General features: G+C 43.4%; 1 protein-coding gene across 1 annotated transcript in view; it reads left to right on the forward strand.

Annotated features, from left to right (window-relative positions):
* The window catches only part of LOC124795287, a 140,165-nt gene that overhangs the window by 105,965 nt on the left and 14,422 nt on the right, over nucleotides 1-19,778 (forward strand). Inside the window, exons 5-7 of the mRNA XM_047259245.1 lie at nucleotides 3,860-3,975; nucleotides 6,968-7,136; nucleotides 9,976-10,058. Of these exons, the coding sequence (XP_047115201.1) occupies nucleotides 3,860-3,975; nucleotides 6,968-7,136; nucleotides 9,976-10,058 (368 nt within the window). The remainder of the gene's footprint in view (nucleotides 1-3,859; nucleotides 3,976-6,967; nucleotides 7,137-9,975; nucleotides 10,059-19,778) is intronic.

Raw genomic sequence — 19,778 nt, forward strand, 5'->3', positions numbered from 1 at the left:
ATTGTACTGAACTGCAGGAGGATCTGCAACGAATTGACACATTGTTAAGGGAATGGCAATTGAATCTCAATCTAGACAAGTGTAATGTGCTGCGAATACATAGAAAGAAAGATCCTTTATCATTTAGCTACAATATAGCAGGTCAGGAACTGGAAGCAGTTCATTCCATAAATTATCTGAGGAGTGATTTAAAATGGAATGACCGTATAAAATTAATTGTCGGTAAAGCAGATGCCAGACTGAGATTCATTGGAAGAATACTAAGAAAATGCAATCCAAAAACAAAGGAAGTAGGTTACAGTACACTTGTTCGCCCACTGCTTGAATACTGGTCACCAGTGTGGGATCCGTACCAGATAGGGTTTATAGAAGAGATAGAGAAGATCCAACGGAGAGCAGCGCACTTCGTTACAGGATCATTTAGTAATCCCGAAAGCGTTACGGAGATGATAGATAAACTCCAGTGGAAGACTCTGCAAGAAAGACGCTCAGTAGCTCAATACGGGCTATAGTTGAAGTTTCGAGAACATACCTTCACCGAGGAGTCATGCAGTATATTGCTCCCTCCTACGTATATCTCGCAAAGAGACCATGAGGATAAAATCAGAGAGATTAGAGCCCACACAGAGGCATACCAACAATCTTTCTTTCCATGAGCAATACGAGACTGGAATAGAAAGAGAACAGATAGAGGTACTCTCCACCACACACCATCAGGTGGCTTGCGGAGTATGGATGTAGATGTAGATCTCGTGCACGTGCAGTGCTCTGTCCGTGGTGTATAAAGGTTTCCGTCATTGCGGCTGGAATTCAGTTCCGGCGAGGTAGTGCACAAACATTAACTCACCTGAAGATGGCGGCTAGCTGGTCCGCCAAAATATTGTGTCTGGACGACGACATGACCTGGCTGCAAACCTATGAAGAATATCAACCGGCTGTTACTGTTGAAACTCCTGGATCACCTGTGGATGGAGAAGGAAATACCATGAGATTGAAGAGTACCTTTTTTCCTCTCAGGAAGATCATTCTTCCAAACAGTGTTCAGTATCATATTTTGCTGGCCTCTTAGCACATAAAGTGCATCCAGAAGTATGGTTTGAAATATAGGGAGGTACTTACTTCTAGCAGTGACATCCAGGAGGGGAGAGAAGCGTTTCTTCTCCATAAAAATAATAATTATGGAAAGGATGGAGTGCTACTCGCCATAAAGTTGACACAATGACACATTGAGTTGCAGACAGACTGTTACACATTAGGCTTTCGGCAAAAGCCTTCATCAGAAAACAAAAACGCGCGCACACACACACACACACACACACACACACACACACACACACACACACACACACACACACACACACCATGCTGGCTGCTCAGGCCAGACTGAAACAGAAATGTGTTGAATGGTAGCAACAATCCATAGAGCAACAGGGAAGTGGTAGGAATAGCAGGGTATGATTGACGGAGGAGGAAACAGTGCTACCTGGCAGAGTGTGAAGGTACTAGTTGGTGGCCAGACAAGGCTACCTGGTGCAGTCTCAGGAGGCTGTGGGTAAGGGAGGGGGGAAATAGAGAGTGTAACAGAAAGGAGCAGAGAAGGTGAAAAAGTTGGTGGTTACATTGGCAGAGAGCAGTGCACAATGAGGCTGAGAAGATTTGTGTTAGGAGGAGCTGATAGGACGGACGGGGCAGAAACTGTTGTGTGCAGATTGTGGGGACAGTTGGTTGCCGTATGTTGAGGCCAAGGTGATTTCGAGAGTGGAGAATGTGTTGTAAGGATAACACCAACCTGTGCAGTTTGTAAAGGCTGGTGGTGCAGGAGAGGATCCAGATGGCATGGTATGTGAAGCAGCCATTGTGATCAAGCCTGTTATGTTCAGCTGTATGCTTTGCTCTTGGCCACAGTTTGCTGGTGGCCATTTTTCGTGGTGGATAGCTGGTTGGTAATGATACCAATAAACCGAGCAACGATTACAACAGAGCTGGTACATGACATGACTGCTTTGATAGGTGGCCTGGCCTCTGATGGGATAGGGCACGCCTATGACAGGACTGGGCTAGGAAGTGCTGGGTGGTTTGATTGGGCATACCTTGCACCTTTTCCAGGAGAATGGGATTGGGAGTGGGATGGGGATGGACTAGGATGCTGTGGATCTTGTGGTGGTGACAGAACACCACTTTATGAAGGTGGACCTTGGACAGGATATCCCACATATCAGGGCAATATGATAGATAATTGAAGCCCTGACAAAAGATGTGTTTCAGTTGTTCCAGTCCAGGGTATTATTGGATGATAAAGTGGTGGCACTCTTTTGTAGCTGGCTCTTGGGGGGTGGCAGGAGAATTTGGTGCTTGCGGGGAATATGGCAGAGGTCTGGGGGGATAGCGCCTACCTGTGAAGGCACTTGTGTGACCTCCAGCGTACCGGACAAGTGAGCTGCCGTCACTGCTGATATGCAGTCCCTTAGTGGCTGGGCTGTGTGGAAGGGTAGCTGTCAAAATGCAGGTACTGTTGGTAGTTGGTGCGTTTAGTGTGGACAGTGGTGCAGATGGAGCTATCAGAGAGGAGGAGGTTAATGACCAGGACGGTGGCATGCTGGGTTGAGTGGATGAGAGAGAAGGTGTTGAGTTTGTGAAGGAATGGGGGTATGGTGTGTTGGGCCTGAGCCCAGATCGTGAAGATATCATACTGAACCACATACATCCTAGAACAACCTCTGCTCCCTCCACAAGATGCTGCTACTGTTTAATCCTGACTATATACTTCACATCTCTGAAATTGGGTCCCTTCCACTCCAGCACCTGGAATAGCACTAGAAACTTGCTGAATTCCTACTGCCACCTTGGGGCATTGCTATTGGACCCCTATCTTATCCATAGTGTTCCTCCTCGTCAACCGTCATAGCACCAAGACGCTATCTAGCTGACCTTTCAAACTTGCCACATCCCCCAAAGCTGCTTCCAACAATCCACTAAAATCAGAGCTGAACCACTCCCAGAACACTGTTATTAACTTTTGTACCAAAATCATTAGCTCCCCACATATGTTTCAGTGCTATCCAAAGACATCGCCTTTAGCCCTAACCAAATTTATTAATGACCTACTCTCCTTCTCCTGATGGAGATAACTGCCTGCCTGCATCTCAATGGGTCATATTTACGGTGAGTAGTAGTCTATCCTCTCGATAATTGTATATTCCAACATGGACTTTCCATTGTTTTATTTTCCACAAAAATTATGTAACTGGCAATTTTTGTGTTTCTTCGGCTGAACTCAGAGCTCAAACTGGCGAGTTCACCAATGTTTTTGAAATGTCTGTACAGGTATATGAATTCTAGTCTGTAAAGTTTATTTACAAGACAAAATAAAGTTTAAGGTTCTTAACTACTTGAAACCAGCACTTGAAAAATTTCACTGGCTGGATTACAAGGTATGTGGAGAACACAGACCTTTTATTTTAAACCATTTTGCTGAATGCAAACTGTATTATGGCTACAGAACAATGTTCAAACATTAATTTACCAAAAGCCTCTCAAAACTTAAGGGACTAAAAAATATGTAGTTTATTTATATTGTGTTGAAATACCAAAAGGTCAGTTCTCTACTCTTTTCTATTTCATTGCCTTTTTCCTGCATCACTAATCCATTTGCCTGAAAGGAAGTAATAAATTAAATCTGAACAAAACAGTACATTTTGTTACAGTAGTTGATGTGCTTACAGCATAATGATGATGTTCTCTCTTGTGTGTGTGTGTGTGTGTGTGTGTGTGTGTGTGTGTGTGTGTGTGTGTTTGTGTGTGTGTAAATCTCCATAAAAAATTACATTTCTAGTAACTGGTGCTATTTATTCTTTTTCAGATCAGATACAGGCTTTGTACGAGTCTCGTGAGGAATTTCACAGATCTCAAGTTAAAGAGAAAACCCAACGAAGGATAAATGTGGACGACACTATCCTGGTGACCATCGTTAATAATGTAAGGCAATTGATGTAAATAGCCAGGCACCTGTTTTTCTAATTTTGCTCATTTTAATAATATGAATGAACTCTTTTTCATAAAAACCTAGAATTGTGTCTAACAAGGGAATGGTCCAATCTAATATGTCAAAACCTATCCTGAGAAATTTTCCCACAGGAGGAATACACTGAAAGAAACGCACTGTCAAAATGTTAGCTGTGAAAGTGCACGCTAAGTATAAAATTAAGTCACTCAGCAGGCATGAGATCTGGAGAACAAGCAGACACAGCCGTGACAAGAGAATGTAGTACCACATAGTGCGAAGTCCAAAGTGAACACACACACACACACACACACACACACACACACACACACACACACACACGCGCGAATTTTAAGCACTTACACCATACCACAAAGTCTCAAGTTAATACCCCCCCTCCGCCCATTGTTCATATTGATGACAGCTAAACTGTTGCAGTTGTAATTGTGAAACAAGTTACTGGCAGAGAAAACTAAGGCGTAGCACAGTTCTTACGATAATTTTTGAATAAGTTTATTTTACTAACAATAAACAGTTCCTTGTTTACTTCCTGTAGTTGTCAAACATGCGAATGTGTACTGGATGATGCAAACAAAGGAAAATTAATGCATTCCGGCACTTCACTGTAATTACCAGGTTATTTAGACAATGTTGGAACAGAGTAGGAAATGGTTGTTGCTGTTGTCCTGCATAAAGTGTTGCTTACGAGGCGCACCTATCTCGCCAGATTCACAAAACGTGATGATGATGCAGAACGACAGTGCACAAATGGCGTAAGTTTAGCTATACTGTTACATCAATAAACCTATATTATATTGCCTGGTCATTTTCTGAAAAATTCTTAACACTGTTGAAAAACTTCTTTATTGAGGGGCTGAGTCACACCATTAGTCCAGAATGGAAACCTAATTATGTTGATAGCCTTTTGGTCATCCTCCTAATTACAGAGGTGTCCTTATGTCCAGGCCAAGAGTCCAGCAAAAGCAACGAATTATTTTCTGCAACTGATAAGAAGATATTTCAGATGTGGTATTGAAAATTATTCTCTCCTATTTTTCCAGATTTTGCTACATTGATTACAAGATATCTGCAACTAAACAGTCCTTTTATTAATTTTTGGCCATAATTTGCCTTCGAGGTTACTGAAGGTGGATGTAAAGCTGCGGAAACTGTAATCCAGTGATACTTATCACTGTAATTATATAACAATACATTATATTATTAGTGGCATTATTGTATATGAATGTGTCATGGCATCCACCAACTGCACAAGCTACTCTTGTCATATTTTATTTATTTATTTGCCCCCTTGAAATTATAAGGTTGTATACACAGTGTTTTAGGGGATAACAAGGAGCTAAGAATTCGTCTACAGTACTACCTATTAATGACATCTCCTTTAGACATTTACGTGAAGTAAGCTTCATTATTTTGCAACTTCCTTTCCTGTGTAATTTTCTGAATCTGCTTAACCAATTCAAAGAAGCCTGGAAGTCAGTAATGCTCATCTCACTTGCAATTCAGAGGCCCAGTTGCATAGAACTCCCTCGTTTGAATAGTTTGTCTTCCACACTTTTGCAGGTTATATCTTAGGGCATATTTCGTACTGCATGTAAGTATTTTTTTTACATTTATACAATTCCAGTACGAAAGAAACTAGCTTTGCGGACAGTGTAATTTTCAGTGTTTTCTCCCTCCTTAATTTAACGAAATAATTTACAGCCTTTTCTTTTTCACTGAGAGCTATTACCATGTCTCCCTTGGGCTAGGAAGTACTGTACTTTTGCTCTGTACTTCGTAACAATCATTGTTCTAACCACAGTTCACAGAATCGTCAGAGTTACTTCCTCATTCTTCTAATGTTTCCATAACTTTTAATGACATTTTGACATCATTCAAATGAATGTTCAAGAAATTAACTAATATATAAAAAACTTTTAGTCCTTTGAGAGAAGAAGGTGATTTAGATTGCATAATACATTCATCTTATTTTATCTTTGTGAGGATGAAAATGTTAATTGGATACTCTGGAACTTACACACAGACAAATGCTGTTAGCAAGCATATACTAATAAAACACAAAATTAATTCAGTCTTACCTCTTAGCATACGAATGCATTGTGCCTTGTCATTTGTTTACTGATGTACCGTCAATCAAGGATGTGTGTTTGACACAATCCATGTGCACTGTCCGCTACAGTTCTGGTAGGTGTGCACATGTTTCCAGTCACCTGGCAAGCTACGAATTTAACAGTTTTCAACATTTAAAAAAAATACTTGTAGTGTGTCTTAGCAGCTAAAACTCTGACATTGTGTTTGTAGGTGTATTTGTTCCATATGAAAATATTTCAGACCAGATTTCAAAATGTTGGGTTGGACTATTCCCTTGGAAGTATAAGGGTAGATTGTTGATAAAATTATAATATGGTATCCAAATATAAGTGTTGATTTTTACCAGTTTTTTCCCACTCAGTGTTGAAAATGTGACATAAATATTAGTACAAAGTCAATAATTTATATTTTTTTGTGAAACTAATAAGACACTAACGTAGAGATGAAGCAGCAAACATATATTTGTAGTGTTTATGAAAGAAAATTAAGATTTTGAATCCCTTGGCTGTTTATTCCCAAACAGATTATCATAATTGTTCACACTGCACTCTCTGTTGTCTGTTGCCAGTTGAACATCATGGCCAAAAAGCCCCTTTCAAACGGGATAAACATTCCCTAGTAACCAGTGCTGACAGGCAAATTAGAGTTAATGTTAAGTGTCGTTCAGATTAGTTTTTCATTTAGTAATTCATTTAAGCTCACCAGACGATTAACTTCCTTTATAAAATCTGTAGTATTTTGGAACTTAATATGTGTTGCCTATCTATTTTATTTGTTGTGTTTGTAATGAAATTTAAATTCATTTAATCCCACTGTGGGACCTATTAATTTACATATATGTTTATTTACATACAGTACTACCGAAATTCCTGTAATGAAGACTGTAGTCATCAGGGAAGTCTACTAAGTGATTGGAGGACTGATGAGGAAGAGAGGGAAATCCAACAAGACCAGTTGTATAGGTGCCGCGACCATCACCATGGATATTTAAAAGAAGTTTCTACAGTGAGGCAGAAGTATAGAAGTAAGTGCTTCCACCCACTCTTCCACCATCACCACCCACATCAGTTCTCCCTTTTGTTGCTGTTAAAATAATTACAAATATCTGTTTAGACGGTTCAAGAATTATGAGGAAGATGGATTGCTACTCACTGTAAAGTTTACACATCGAGTTGCAGACACAGACAACGAAAAGACTGTTACACACTTAGCTTTTGGCCAAAGCCTTCGTCAGAAAAGAAAGGAAAATGTATACACATATTGACACAAGCAGGTACACTTCACTCACACGTGACTGCTACCTCCAGCCCCTCTAACCAGATTGCAACTGTTGCCTTGAACAAAAGCAGCAATTGGGAGTGGGGCAGAGAAGGGGCAGAGATAGCTGGGTACAGTTGGAGGGTGAGACGAATGCTGTCGAGTTTGAGTGAGCTGAGCTGGGCCTATAAGGTGTTGGCACAAGGCTCCCTGGTGTAGCATTGGGAGGCTATGAGGGAGAGGGAGCAGAAAAGGTGAGGAGCGGAGAGGGGTAGATGTGTGCGTTTGCAGAGAGCGACACACAGTGAGGGTAAGAGGATGCGAATTAGGAGGAGGTGATAGGACAGAGGGAGTGGAAACTGGTGGGTGGTGGTGTGGGACCGTATGTTACCATAAGTTGAGGCCAGGATGATTTCAGTAGCAAAGAATGTGTTGCAAGGATAACCTCCATCTGCACAGTTCAGAACAGTTCATGGTGGAGGGAAGGATCCATATGACAAACGTGAAGCAGGCATTGAAAACGAGCATGTTATGTTCAGCTGCATGTTGTGCCACAGGGTGGTCTACTTTGCTCTTGGCCGGAGTTTGGCAGTGTCCATTCATCCTTGTGGACAACTAGTTGGTAGTCATACCAATATAAAAAGCTCTGCAATGACTGCAGCAGAGCTGGTGCATGACATGGCTGCTGTCACAGGTGGCCCAGCCTCTGAGAAGGTAGGATAAGCCTTTGACAGGACTGGAATATGAAGTGCTGGGTGGGTGGATTGGGCAGGTTTTGCACCTGCGTCTTCCACAGGAGTATGATCCTTGTGGCAAGGGGTTGGGATTGGGAGTGGCAAAGAGATGGACTAGGATGTTTTGAAGCTTTAGTGGACGATGGAACATCACCTTGAGGGGTGTAAATGATCTTGGATAGGATTTCCCTGATATCAGGGCATGATGGTAGACAATAAAAGCACTGGTGAAGGATGTGGTTCAGTTGTTCCAGTCTGGGATGGTATTGGGTGACGAAGGGGCGCTCCTTTGTTGCTGATTCTTGTCAGTGATGGGAGGATTGGGGGTGTGTGGGGATATGGTATGGTAAATCTGTTTGCAGATTAGGTCTGGGGGATTGTGCCTGTCTGTGAATGCCTTTGTGAGAGCTTGAGCAGACTGGGCAAGGGAGTTCTTGTCACTGCAGATACACCGTCTCTGGGTGGCCAGGCTGTACGTAAGGGATTTTTTAGTGTGGGAGCAGTGGCAGATATCGGAAATGCAGATGCTGTTTGTGATTGATGGGTTTAATGTGGACAGAGGTGTGCATGGAGACATCAAAGAGTGCCCACGAAGGTAGCATGCTGGGTTGAAGAAGACCAGGTGAAGGGAATGGGGAGAAGGTGTTGAGGTTGTGAAGGAATGAGGATAGGATGTCTGGGCCCTGAGACTGGTTAGTGAACCTGAACCAGACTAGGATTTTGGTTTTCTGGGAGGCTACGAAGGTTTCCGTTTGATGACCCATAAACAGTTTGGCGTAGTTGCAGTTATTGCACAGCTTTTTGTATTGGCAGGACTACCAACTAGCTGTCCACCAGTATGAATGGCCACAACCAAACTATGGCCAAGAGCGAAGTGGACCAGCCTGTGGCAAGGCTTGTAGCAGAATATAACATGCTTTATTTCAATGGGTGCTTCACAATCCCGACCATCTTGATCCTTCCCTTTACCGCCAACTTTCCAGAACTGAACAGTTGGGATTTACCCTTGCAGCTCATTCTCTGCTCCCAATCTCATTTACAGCTCATTCCCTGCTCCCAATCTCATTTACAGCTCATTCCCTGCTCCCAATCTCATTTACAGCTCATTCCCTGCTCCCAATCTCATTTACAGCTCATTCTCCGCTCCCAATCCCATTTCAGCCTCAACATATGATAACTTACTGTCCTTACACCCTCCACCCAACAGTTTCTGCCTCTCTCTGTCTTACAACCTCCTACCAATTGATGCCGCTTTGCCTTCACTGTGCCCGTTCTCTGCCAACGCACCCACTAGTCTTTCCCCTCTCTGCTCCTCTGCTTTTCTGCTCCCCCTTTCTCATCTGCCACAGCCTCGCAGTACTTTGTCAGGTAGCCTTGTCCTGATACCTTATAGCCACAGGTTGCTCACCTGACAGTTCACCTCTCCCTCCAACTGTACCCAGCTCTCTTTTCCCCTTCCCTGCACCACTCTAGATTGCTGCTTTCGTTCAACACAACACTTACTGTCTGGCTGGAGATAGTGGTCATGTGTGTATGTGATGTACCTGCTTGTGAGAATGTGTGCTTTTTCCTTTCTTTTCTGAAGAAGGGTTTGGCCAAAAGCTAAATGTGTAACAGTCTTTTCATTGTGCCTATGAGTAACTCAGCATGTCATCTTTATGGTGAGCAGCAATCTATCTTTTTCATAATTGTTGATTTTCTGACCTGGACTTTCCATTGTAATTATCACTGAATACAAAGACATAAGTATTCTCAGCTGAAAATACAGGTGGTGGTGGTTGTTGTTGACTGAGAGACAGTATATTTATTAAGTTAAGTGTAGTTCCCATGATATAAACCAACTGAAATTTGATTGAGATTTTTTATTTTTAGTGAAACCATCTAAATTACGAGAACCAGTAAACTGTTATGAAGAGCTGTATGTACAGAAAAAGTGGTTTGAAGATAGTGTAAATGTAAGTATGTTTCGTGTACTGGTATATAAAGTTTTCTGTGTTTCAGAAATGTGCTGTGCTAAATGTAAATTATGCATTTCCATAATTTCTTTTATGCCCTTAACAAGTTTTACCACAAGATTTCATATGTTTTGTGATAGTATATAGAACAAGAACACATGGTTGTTAATCAATAATCATAAAACATATTTGGGTCCAGAAGCAATATTAAAGCACATTTTGTACAGTGCAAAGTGATAAATTTTTATATAGTTTGAAGAGTTTCCCAGAGAAAAATATTTGTATTAGATACATACAATTCTTACCAGTGTTTCATCCCGTCCATTAAGTCTCCTCTGACCAGGGGTTCTGGATGACTTTTCTGTAACTCTCCCCGTTTCCCAAACCTTGCCAGTCCTTTTCCTACAACCCTTCTTCTTCCCCCTCAACCCTTCTGCTAGGAGGAGAAATCACTGGCTCTGAAAGCTTGCACATTTCGTTAAATTTTGTATGCGTTTTCTCCTGCTGTTGCTTAATGAGTGAATTATATATCTACCCAGTATATAAAGTGTTATAATTGGCACAATAAGCTTATATCACATTGATGATAGTAGAAATATTTAATACTTGATGTAATCATAAACCTCAAACATGAGTAGACAAAGGCTGAACTTGCTTATATCATTACTGTTCCATAATATCCCTTATTGAAAAGCAATAGATTAAAGGAAGAAGGGAAAAAGTAATTTTATTTGAGACACCCATATTCTGAAAGCCACTGAGGCAGGGTGTGGAACCTGATACTGGGCTGTAAGTGATAAAGACAAAGCAGCACAGTGTAAGAAGGAAGAGAGAAAAGAACAGAGTAAGATTATTACCCAGTATCAGGAGCTGATCAGTGATGTTGAAAAATGTGTGTTCAACCTAGTATTAGAGAATGCAGTAAGATCAATAACCACAAACCCAGGAGGCAATATTTATAATAGGCTTCTTCAAATTTTTACGTATGTAGATGGTGTGGTAATAAGTGCCAGAAGTACAGAGGCACTTACATCAGCTTTGAAAAGTTTGAAGCCACTGCCAAGAACCTTGGTCTAAAAATTAGTGAGACAAAATCTAAGTACATGGTAACTGAGAGAGTTAGAAGAAACACAGATGAGCTCCAGTTGGAAGGGTACAGCTTCGAAAGAGTATACTGTTCTATATATCTTGGCTCAGTAATAACATCAGAAAACAAAGTGGAGGCAGATATCACAAACTGAATTAAGGCTGCCAACAGATCATATAGACCACTCTACTCCATGCTCAAAAGTAAGAACCTAAGTAGGAAATTAAAGCTGACACTTTATAAAACAGTGATCAAACCAGTTCTTGTGTATGGAAGTGAGGCACGGGTACTGACAGAGGCTTTGGAGAAGAAGCTAAGTATCTGAGATAGGAAAGTGATGAAGAAGATTTTTGGTCCTGTAAAAGGAGAAGTATGGAGAATTAGGACTAATGAAGAAGTAAGGTCTCTGTACAAAGAACCTGATTTTGTAATCTCATTCAAAATGGGAAGGCTAAGATGGCAAGGAAATGTCCAGCAGATGACAGAAGAAAGGCTCCTGAAGAAGCTGATGATGGGACATCCTGGTGGTAGAAAAAGGAGAGGATGACCACGTGTGAGATGGCTGGAAGATGTGGAAGCTAGCCTGAGAGCGGCGGGAGTAAGAAGGTGGCGCAGGCGTGCGGAAGACCAAAACAGACTGGAAGTCTGTGATTGAGGGGGCCATGCCTTGAAGGAAGGAAGGAAGGAAGTAAGAAAGAAAGAAAAATCACTGATGTTACAGAAGAAATTCTTTCCACGGAAAATAATCCAATTAAAGTATTTAATGCACACACTACTTCAGTAGATGGCACTATTTGTTACAACATCTCGGCATATATAAATTAACCTACCTCAGGGCTGACAAGTGATTGTAGTTTTACAGTGCAGTACTGTATTTAAACCAGAGATGTATGCTGGTAAGTTAATACTTTTGCCAGAATATTACTATTGAGAGACAAAATTTGAAACTGTAGTTTGCCTAATAGTTACCAGAGTGCAGCCCTTAAAGTTGTATGGGTAAGCCTCTTGAATGCATGGTTAACCGCTGCCTCATCTGGCTGCTCAAATCCCGAGGTCACCTGAGCTGCTCCCAGTGCGGTTTCAGGCACCACCGTTCCACGCTTGTCAGCTTAACTCTACTGGAGACGGCGATACAGGAGCCCTTCTTACGCCAAAGCCATTTGGTTTTTGTGTTTTTTGACCTCAAAACAGCATACAATACTACGTGGAGATACAGAGTCCTTCGCCAACTATGTGGATGCCTGCCCCCTTCTTATCCAATCCTTTCTCAAGGATCGGTGTTTTTGATATCGCAATGGCGATGCGTTGTCTCACTGCTCTGTTCAAGAAAATGGGGTCCTCCTAGGCAGTGTCACATTGTCTGCCATCAGTATTAACGGCATTTCCTCCGCATTCATTAGCCCTGTCAATTTCTCTTTGTTTTGTGGATGATTTTGCAATCTTTTATTCTGCCTCTGATCTTACGATGACGACAAGGCAGCTACAGCTAACCATTAGAAGGCTGGAAACCTGCGACAGGACAGCTGGTTTTCGTTTCTCACTAGAGAAGACTACATGTGTCAGTTTTAACCATTCTCATCGAAGTTTTAACCGACCAGTACTCACAGCGGGGGACAATATTTTACGTTTTCAAAAAACTGTGTGTTTTCTGGGTTTATTACTTGAGTCGAAATTAAATTGGCTCACACACCTGAAAGAATTATGAATAAAGAGCTTCCAGTCATTGAATATTTTGAAATTCCTTAGTGGAAAAACATGGGGAGCTGACAGGTCCTGCCTCCTGCAGTTTTACAGGGCATTTGTTCGATCACATTTAGATTATGGCAGCGTGATCTACGGATCAGCCCCTACATGCTATCTCAAGATGTTTGATGCTGTGCACCATGGGGGCATTTGGGTATTGATTGGAACCTTTTGGGCCAACCCCAGTTCAGAGTCTGTGTGCAGAGGCTGGTGAACCACAACTCTGGATTTGGTGATGTATCCTTTTGGCTCTACAGGTACTGAAAGTCTCAGCGTCTCCAGTCATTGGCATATAATGCAGTGTTCCAACCCACCTTTTAACAGCTGCTCAGGAATCAGCGCCATGTGACCAAGCGATCACCTAGTTCAGATTCATTGATGACATCTTAATGATCTGTATCAAGGGTGAGGACACCCTATACATATTCTTCCAGAACCTCAGCACTTTGACCCCATTTACCTCACCTGGTCCTCCTCAACACAAGAAGCCACCTTCTTTGATGTTGACCACCACCTCAAAGATGGCTACGCCAGTACCTCCATCCATATAAAACCTACCTACCACCTGCAGTACCATCATTTCGACAGCTGCCACCCATTCCATATGAAGTAGTCCCTTCCATGCAGCTTAACCACCCATGGCTGTCGCATCTGTAGTGATGAGCAGTTCCTCTTCAAATATGCCAAGGACTTCACTGAGGCCATCATAGACTGAAATTCTGAAATTACCCCTCCCTCTTTCCCCCCCCCCCCCCCCCCCACCCCCACCACCACCACCACCACCATTGTACAGAAACAGATCTCCTGTGCCTTATCTCTCCAATCACCCACTACCTCCTAAAGCCCCCACTGTCCTGCCACAAAGGAGCATTCCCCTTGTGGCTCAATACTACCCAGGACTGGAGCAACCAAATCACATCCTCCACCAGGGTTTCAGCTACCTCTCGTTATGCCCTGAAATGCAGAATATCGTACCCACTACCTTCCCCACCCCTCCCACAGTGCCACAGCAGTATTCTACTGCCTAATAAACGTACACAACATCTCATCCATATCTACTCCACCCCTACTTCCATCCCCTTGCATCATGGATCATATTGCTGAAAGCAGTTGTAATATCAACAAGCTATGTTGCAACCACTGTGCTGCATTCTACGTGGGCACGACAACCAACAAGCTGTCTGTCCGCATAAATGGTCACTGACAGATTGGCCAAGCGACAGCTGGACCACCCAATTGCTGAGCACACTGTCCAACTCAACGTTCTTCACTTCAGTGACAGCTTCACAGCCTGTGTCATCTGGATGCTCCCTACCAACATGAGCTTTTCTGAAATATTCAGGTGGGAAATCTCCCTGCAATACATCCTGTGTTCTCATAACCTCTTGGCCTTCATTGGTTACTGTCCTTCACCCACCTATCCCCTTCGCTGTTCCCACTCCAGCACTACACAGTGTTGTGTTCACCAATGCACCCACAGTCTTTTTACCTCTCTCGTGTTCCACTTTCCCCCACCCCAACCCATCTAACGTCCCGACTGCACCTAGGTGCCATACTTTGTCCCGATCCTGTCCCATATGCTCCCACAGGCAGCAGTTTACTGTCTCACACCCCTACCCTGCTATACTTAACCATCCTTCCGTCTGTCACCCACAGTGCTTCTCGAATCGTGCATCGTGCATGTGCTCACAGACCGGCCTCGGCAGCCAGAGGCAGTAGAGTGTGTGTGTGTGTGTGTGTGTGTGTGTGTGTGTGTGTGTGTGTGTGTGTTTTATGCCTTTTCTTTTGGCCAAAATCTCACTTGTTTAGCAGTCTTTTTGTTGTGGCTGTCTGCAACTTAACATCTGCCCCATATAATGAGTAACAATCTGCCCTTTACATAACATTGTCATTGTTCCATCCTGGATTTCCATCATTCCATTCCATGGTTGTTATCCTTTTCATTACATCTACATCTATACTCCGCAAGCCACCCAACGGTGTGTGGCGGAAGGCACTTTACGTGCCACTGTCATTACCTCCCTTTTCTGTTCCAGTCGCGTATGGTTCGCGGGAAGAACGACTGTCGGAAAGCCTCCGTGCATGCTCGAATCTCTCTAATTTTACATTCGTGATCTCCTCGGGAGGTATAAGTAGGGGGAAGCAATATATTTGATACCTCATCCAGAAACACACCCTCTCGAAACCTGGCGAGCAAGCTACACCGCGATGCGAGTGCCTCTCTTGCAGAGTCTGCCACTTGAGTTTATTAAACATCTCCGTAACGCCATCACGGTTACCAAATAATCCTGTGACGAAATGCGCCGCTCTTCTTTGGATCTTCTCTATCTCCTCCGTTAACCCGATCTGGTACGGATCCCACACTGGTGAGCAATACTTGAGTATAGGTCGAACGAGTGTTTTGTAAGCCACCTCCTTTGTTGATTGACTACATTTTCTAAGGACTCTCACAATGAATCTCAACCTGGTACCCGCCTTACCAACAATTAATTTTATATGATCATTCCACTTCAAATCGTCCCGCACACCTACTCCCAGATATTTTACAGAAGCAACTGCTACCAGTGTTTGTTCCGCTATCATATAATCGTACAATAAAGGATCCTTCTTTCTATGTATTCGCAATACATTACATTTGTCTATGGTAAGGGTCAGTTGCCACTCCCTGCACTAAGTGCCTATCCGCTGCAGATCTTCCTGCACTTTGCTACAATTTTCTAATGCTGCAACTTCTCTGTATGCTACAGCATCATCTGCGAAAAGCCGCATGGAACTTCCGACGCTATCTACTAGGTCATTTATATATATTGTGAAAAGCAGTGGTCCCATAACACTCCCCTGTGGCACTCCAGAGGTTACTTTAACGTCTGTAGACGTCTCTCCATTGATAACAACATGATGTGTCCTGTTTGCTAAAAACTCTTCAATCCACCCACACAGCTGGTCTGATATTCCTCAGGCTCTTACTTTGTTTATCAGGCGTCAGTGCGGAACTGTATCGAACGCCTTCTGGAAGTCGAGGAAAATAGCATCTACCTGGGAGCCTGTATCTAATATTTTCTGGGTGTCATGAACAAATAAAGCGAGTTGGGTCTCTCATGATCACTGTTTCCAGAATCCATGTTGATACCTACAGAGTAGATTTTGGGTTTCCAAAAATGACATGATACGTGAGCAAAAAACGTGTTCTAAAATTCTACAACAGATCGATGTCAGAGATATAGGTCTATAGTTTTGCGCATCTGGTCGACGACCCTTCTTGAAGACTGGGACTACCGGTGCTCTTTTCCAATCATTTGGAACCTTCCATTCCTCTAGAGACTTGCACTACACGGCTGTTAGAAGGGGGGGCAAGTTCTTTCGCGTACTCTGTGTAGAATCGAATTGGAATCCCGTCAGGTCCAGTGGACTTTCCTCTGTTGAGTGATTCCAGTAGCTTTTCTATTCCTTGGGCACTTATTTCAATGTCAGCCATTATTTCGTTTGTGCGAGGATTTAGAGAAGGAACTGCAGTGCAGTCTTCCTCTGTGAAACAGCTTTGGAAAAAGGTGTTTAGTATTTCAGCTTTGCGCGCGTCATCCTCTGTTTCAATGCCATCATCATCCCGGAGTGTCTGGATATGCTGTTTCGAGCCACTTACTGATTTAACGTAAGACCAGAACTTCCTAGGATTTTCTGTCAAGTCGGTGCATAGAATTTTACTTTCGAATTCACTGAACGCTTCACGCATAGCCCTCCTTACGCTAACTTTGACATCGTTTAGCTTCTGTTTGTCTGAGAGTTTTTGGCTGCATTTAAATTTGCAGCGAAGCTCTCTTTGCTTTGGCAGTAGTTTCCTAACTTTGTTGTTGAACCACGGTGGGTTTTTCCCGTCCCTCACAGTTTTACTCAGCACGTACCTGTCTAAAACGCATTTTACGATTGCCTTGAACTTTTTCCATAAACACTCAACATTGTCAGTGTCGGAACAGAAATTTTCATTTTGATCTGCTAGGTAGTCTGAAATCTGCCTTCTATTACTCTTGCTAAACAGATAAGCCTACTTCCATTTTTTTATATTCTTATTAACTTCCATATTCAGGGATGCTGCAACGGCCTTATGATCACTGATTCCCTGTTCTGCACTTACAGAGTCGAAAAGTTTGGGTCTGTTTGTTATCATTAGGTCCAAGATGTTATCTCCACGAGTCGGTTCTCTGTTTAATTGCTCGAGGTAATTTTCGGATAGTGCACTCAGTATAATGTCACTCGATGCTCTGTCCCTACCACCTACGTATATCTGGTAAATTGAAATCTCCACCGAAGACTATGCTGAGAAAATTTATGTGAAATGTATTCCAAATTTTCTCAGTTGTTCTGCCACTAGTGCTGCTGAGTCGAGAGGTCGGTAAAAGGAGCCAACCATTAACCTAGCTCGGTTGTTGAGTGTAACCTCCACCCATAATAATTCACAGGAACTATCCACTTCTACTTCACTACAGGATAAACTACTACTAACAGCGACAAACACGCCACCACCGGTTGCATGCAACCTATCCTTTCTAAACACCGTCTGTGCCTTTGTAAAAATTTCGGCAGAATTTATCTCTGGCTTCAGCCAGCTTTCCGTACCTATAACGATTTCAGCTTCGGTGCTTTCTATCAGCGCTTCAAGTTCCGGTACTTTACCAATGCAGCTTCAACAGTTTACAATTACAATACCGATTGCTGCTTGGCCCCCGCATGTCCTGACATTGCCCCGCACCATTTGACGCTGCTGCCCTTTCCGTACTTGCCCAAGGCTATCTAACCTAAAAAACCGCCCAGTCCACACCACACAACCCCTGCTACCCGTGTAGCTGCTTGCTGCGTGTAGTGGTCTCCTGACCTATCCAGCGGAGCCCGAAACCCCACCACCCTATGGCGCAAGTTGAGGAATCTGCAGCCCACACAGTCGCAGAACCGTCTCAGCCTCTGAATCAGACCCTCCACTCGGCTCTGTACCAAAGGTCCGCAATCAGTCCTGTCAACGATGCTGCAGATGGTGAGCTCTGCTTTCATCCCACTAGCGAGACTGGCAGTCTTCACCGAATCAGATAGCCGCCGGAAGCCAGAGAGGATTTCCTCCGATCCATAGCAACACACATCATTGGTGCCGACATGAGCGACCACCTGCAGATGGGTGCACCCTGTACCCTTAATGGCATCCGGAATGACCCTTTCCACATCTGGAATGACTCCCCCCGGTATGCACACGGAGTGCACATTCGTTTTCTTCCCCTTTCTTGCTGCCATATCCCTAAGGGGCCCAATTACGCGCCTGACGTTGGAGCTCCGAACTACCAGTAAGCCCACCCTCTGCGACCGCCCAGATCTTGCGGACTGAGGGGCAAACTCTGGAACATTATTGTGAAAAGCAGCTGAGAAGAATATGTAGACCCAAAAATCCACTTGATGTGTGTGGTATTTTTGTGCAGCCTGGTAAACATGTTTTCTGTAATAATGATACCACGATGAAAAAATTCCCCTTTTCTGGCTTTCAGTGTAGTTCAGTTTTGCAACCCTGTAACTTCTAACTGGACTGACTGACAGATCATCGGGTGAAACTGAATAGTGCTGAATAATTTCATTTCCATTTCCAAAATGGTGAGCTCTCATAATCTTGTTTCAAATCGTGATAAGCTGCTTTGTCTTGGCTTGCCAAAATGGGTACCTTCAGGTAGTTTTAAAGGAGTCGTGCACATCTCTTATTAACTGCCCCTTGCCATGTAATGACAAATCAAAGTTGTTGAAATGGATTGTTATGTCACCTACAAATGCTACGTCTTATCTCAATTTTAAATCTCTCAAAAAATGCATTTCTCCCTGTTTCATATAGAGAAAAAGAGATATTTTCTCACAAATAGGAAAGCTGGTGGTGAAACACCAGCAGTCTCTAAGCGATCACGAGCTCAATTCAACACACAGAAGTATGACCTCAAATCATTCCCGTCCCTGGCCACACCATGGGAGGAACGTCAGGCTAAGGATGGCAGCGGATCTTATTTGCCCCAGTACCTTCTATGTTCGAGAGCTGATGGGGAATCTTTCATGACAATGAAGCCTCAGTTTTTTGTTGAGAATTTAGAGGAAAAGTTCGGGGAGATGGGGGGCTTATCCAAAATGAGATCTGGGTCAGTCTTGATCAAAACAGTATCCTCTGCCCAGTCACGGGAGTTACTCGCTTGTGACAAGCTGGGGGTGTTTCTGTAACCATCATGGCCCATAAGAGCTTAATTATGGTTCTGGGCATCATTTCACAGGGATCTTCTTTTGCAGTCTGACAATGAGCTGCACACCAATTTAGAGCGATGCTGTGTACATTTCATCCGGCATGTCCACCAGGGTCCAAGGGATAATCAGGTTGCCACCGGTGCTTTCATCTTGGCCTTTGAGGGTGATACATGGCTCGAGAATGTCAAGGTGATGGTCTACTGCTGTGATGTAAAGCCCTATATCCCTTCCCCCGAAGCGGTGCTTTAAACGCTGGAAGTTCAGCCATATGTCTTCCTGCTGTACTTCCAGCATCACCTGACGAGATTGCGGACGCCCATCACATCTCAATACTCTGTGCCCTGCCTCCCACCTGTGTCAACTGCTTAGAGCATAATTCGCCTTGCTCGCCAGGCTGCAGGATTCTCCAGAAAGAAAGGAAAATCATGAAAACCCTGGACCGACTGACCTAAACTGAGGCTAAGAGAAAATTTGAATGCACGCATCCTGTACGTATGACATCATCTTATGCAGCTGCTACAACAGTTCTGGCACCATCAGCTCCACCAGCCACAGTCACCTCTCGGAGCCAGATAACTACACCTGCTTCCTTGATGGCGGGGGGCATTTCCCTACCTGTTGCTCCCACACCAACTAAT

The sequence above is a fragment of the Schistocerca piceifrons genome, chromosome 4 (assembly GCF_021461385.2).
Source record: "Schistocerca piceifrons isolate TAMUIC-IGC-003096 chromosome 4, iqSchPice1.1, whole genome shotgun sequence".
NCBI lineage: Eukaryota > Metazoa > Arthropoda > Insecta > Orthoptera > Acrididae > Schistocerca > Schistocerca piceifrons.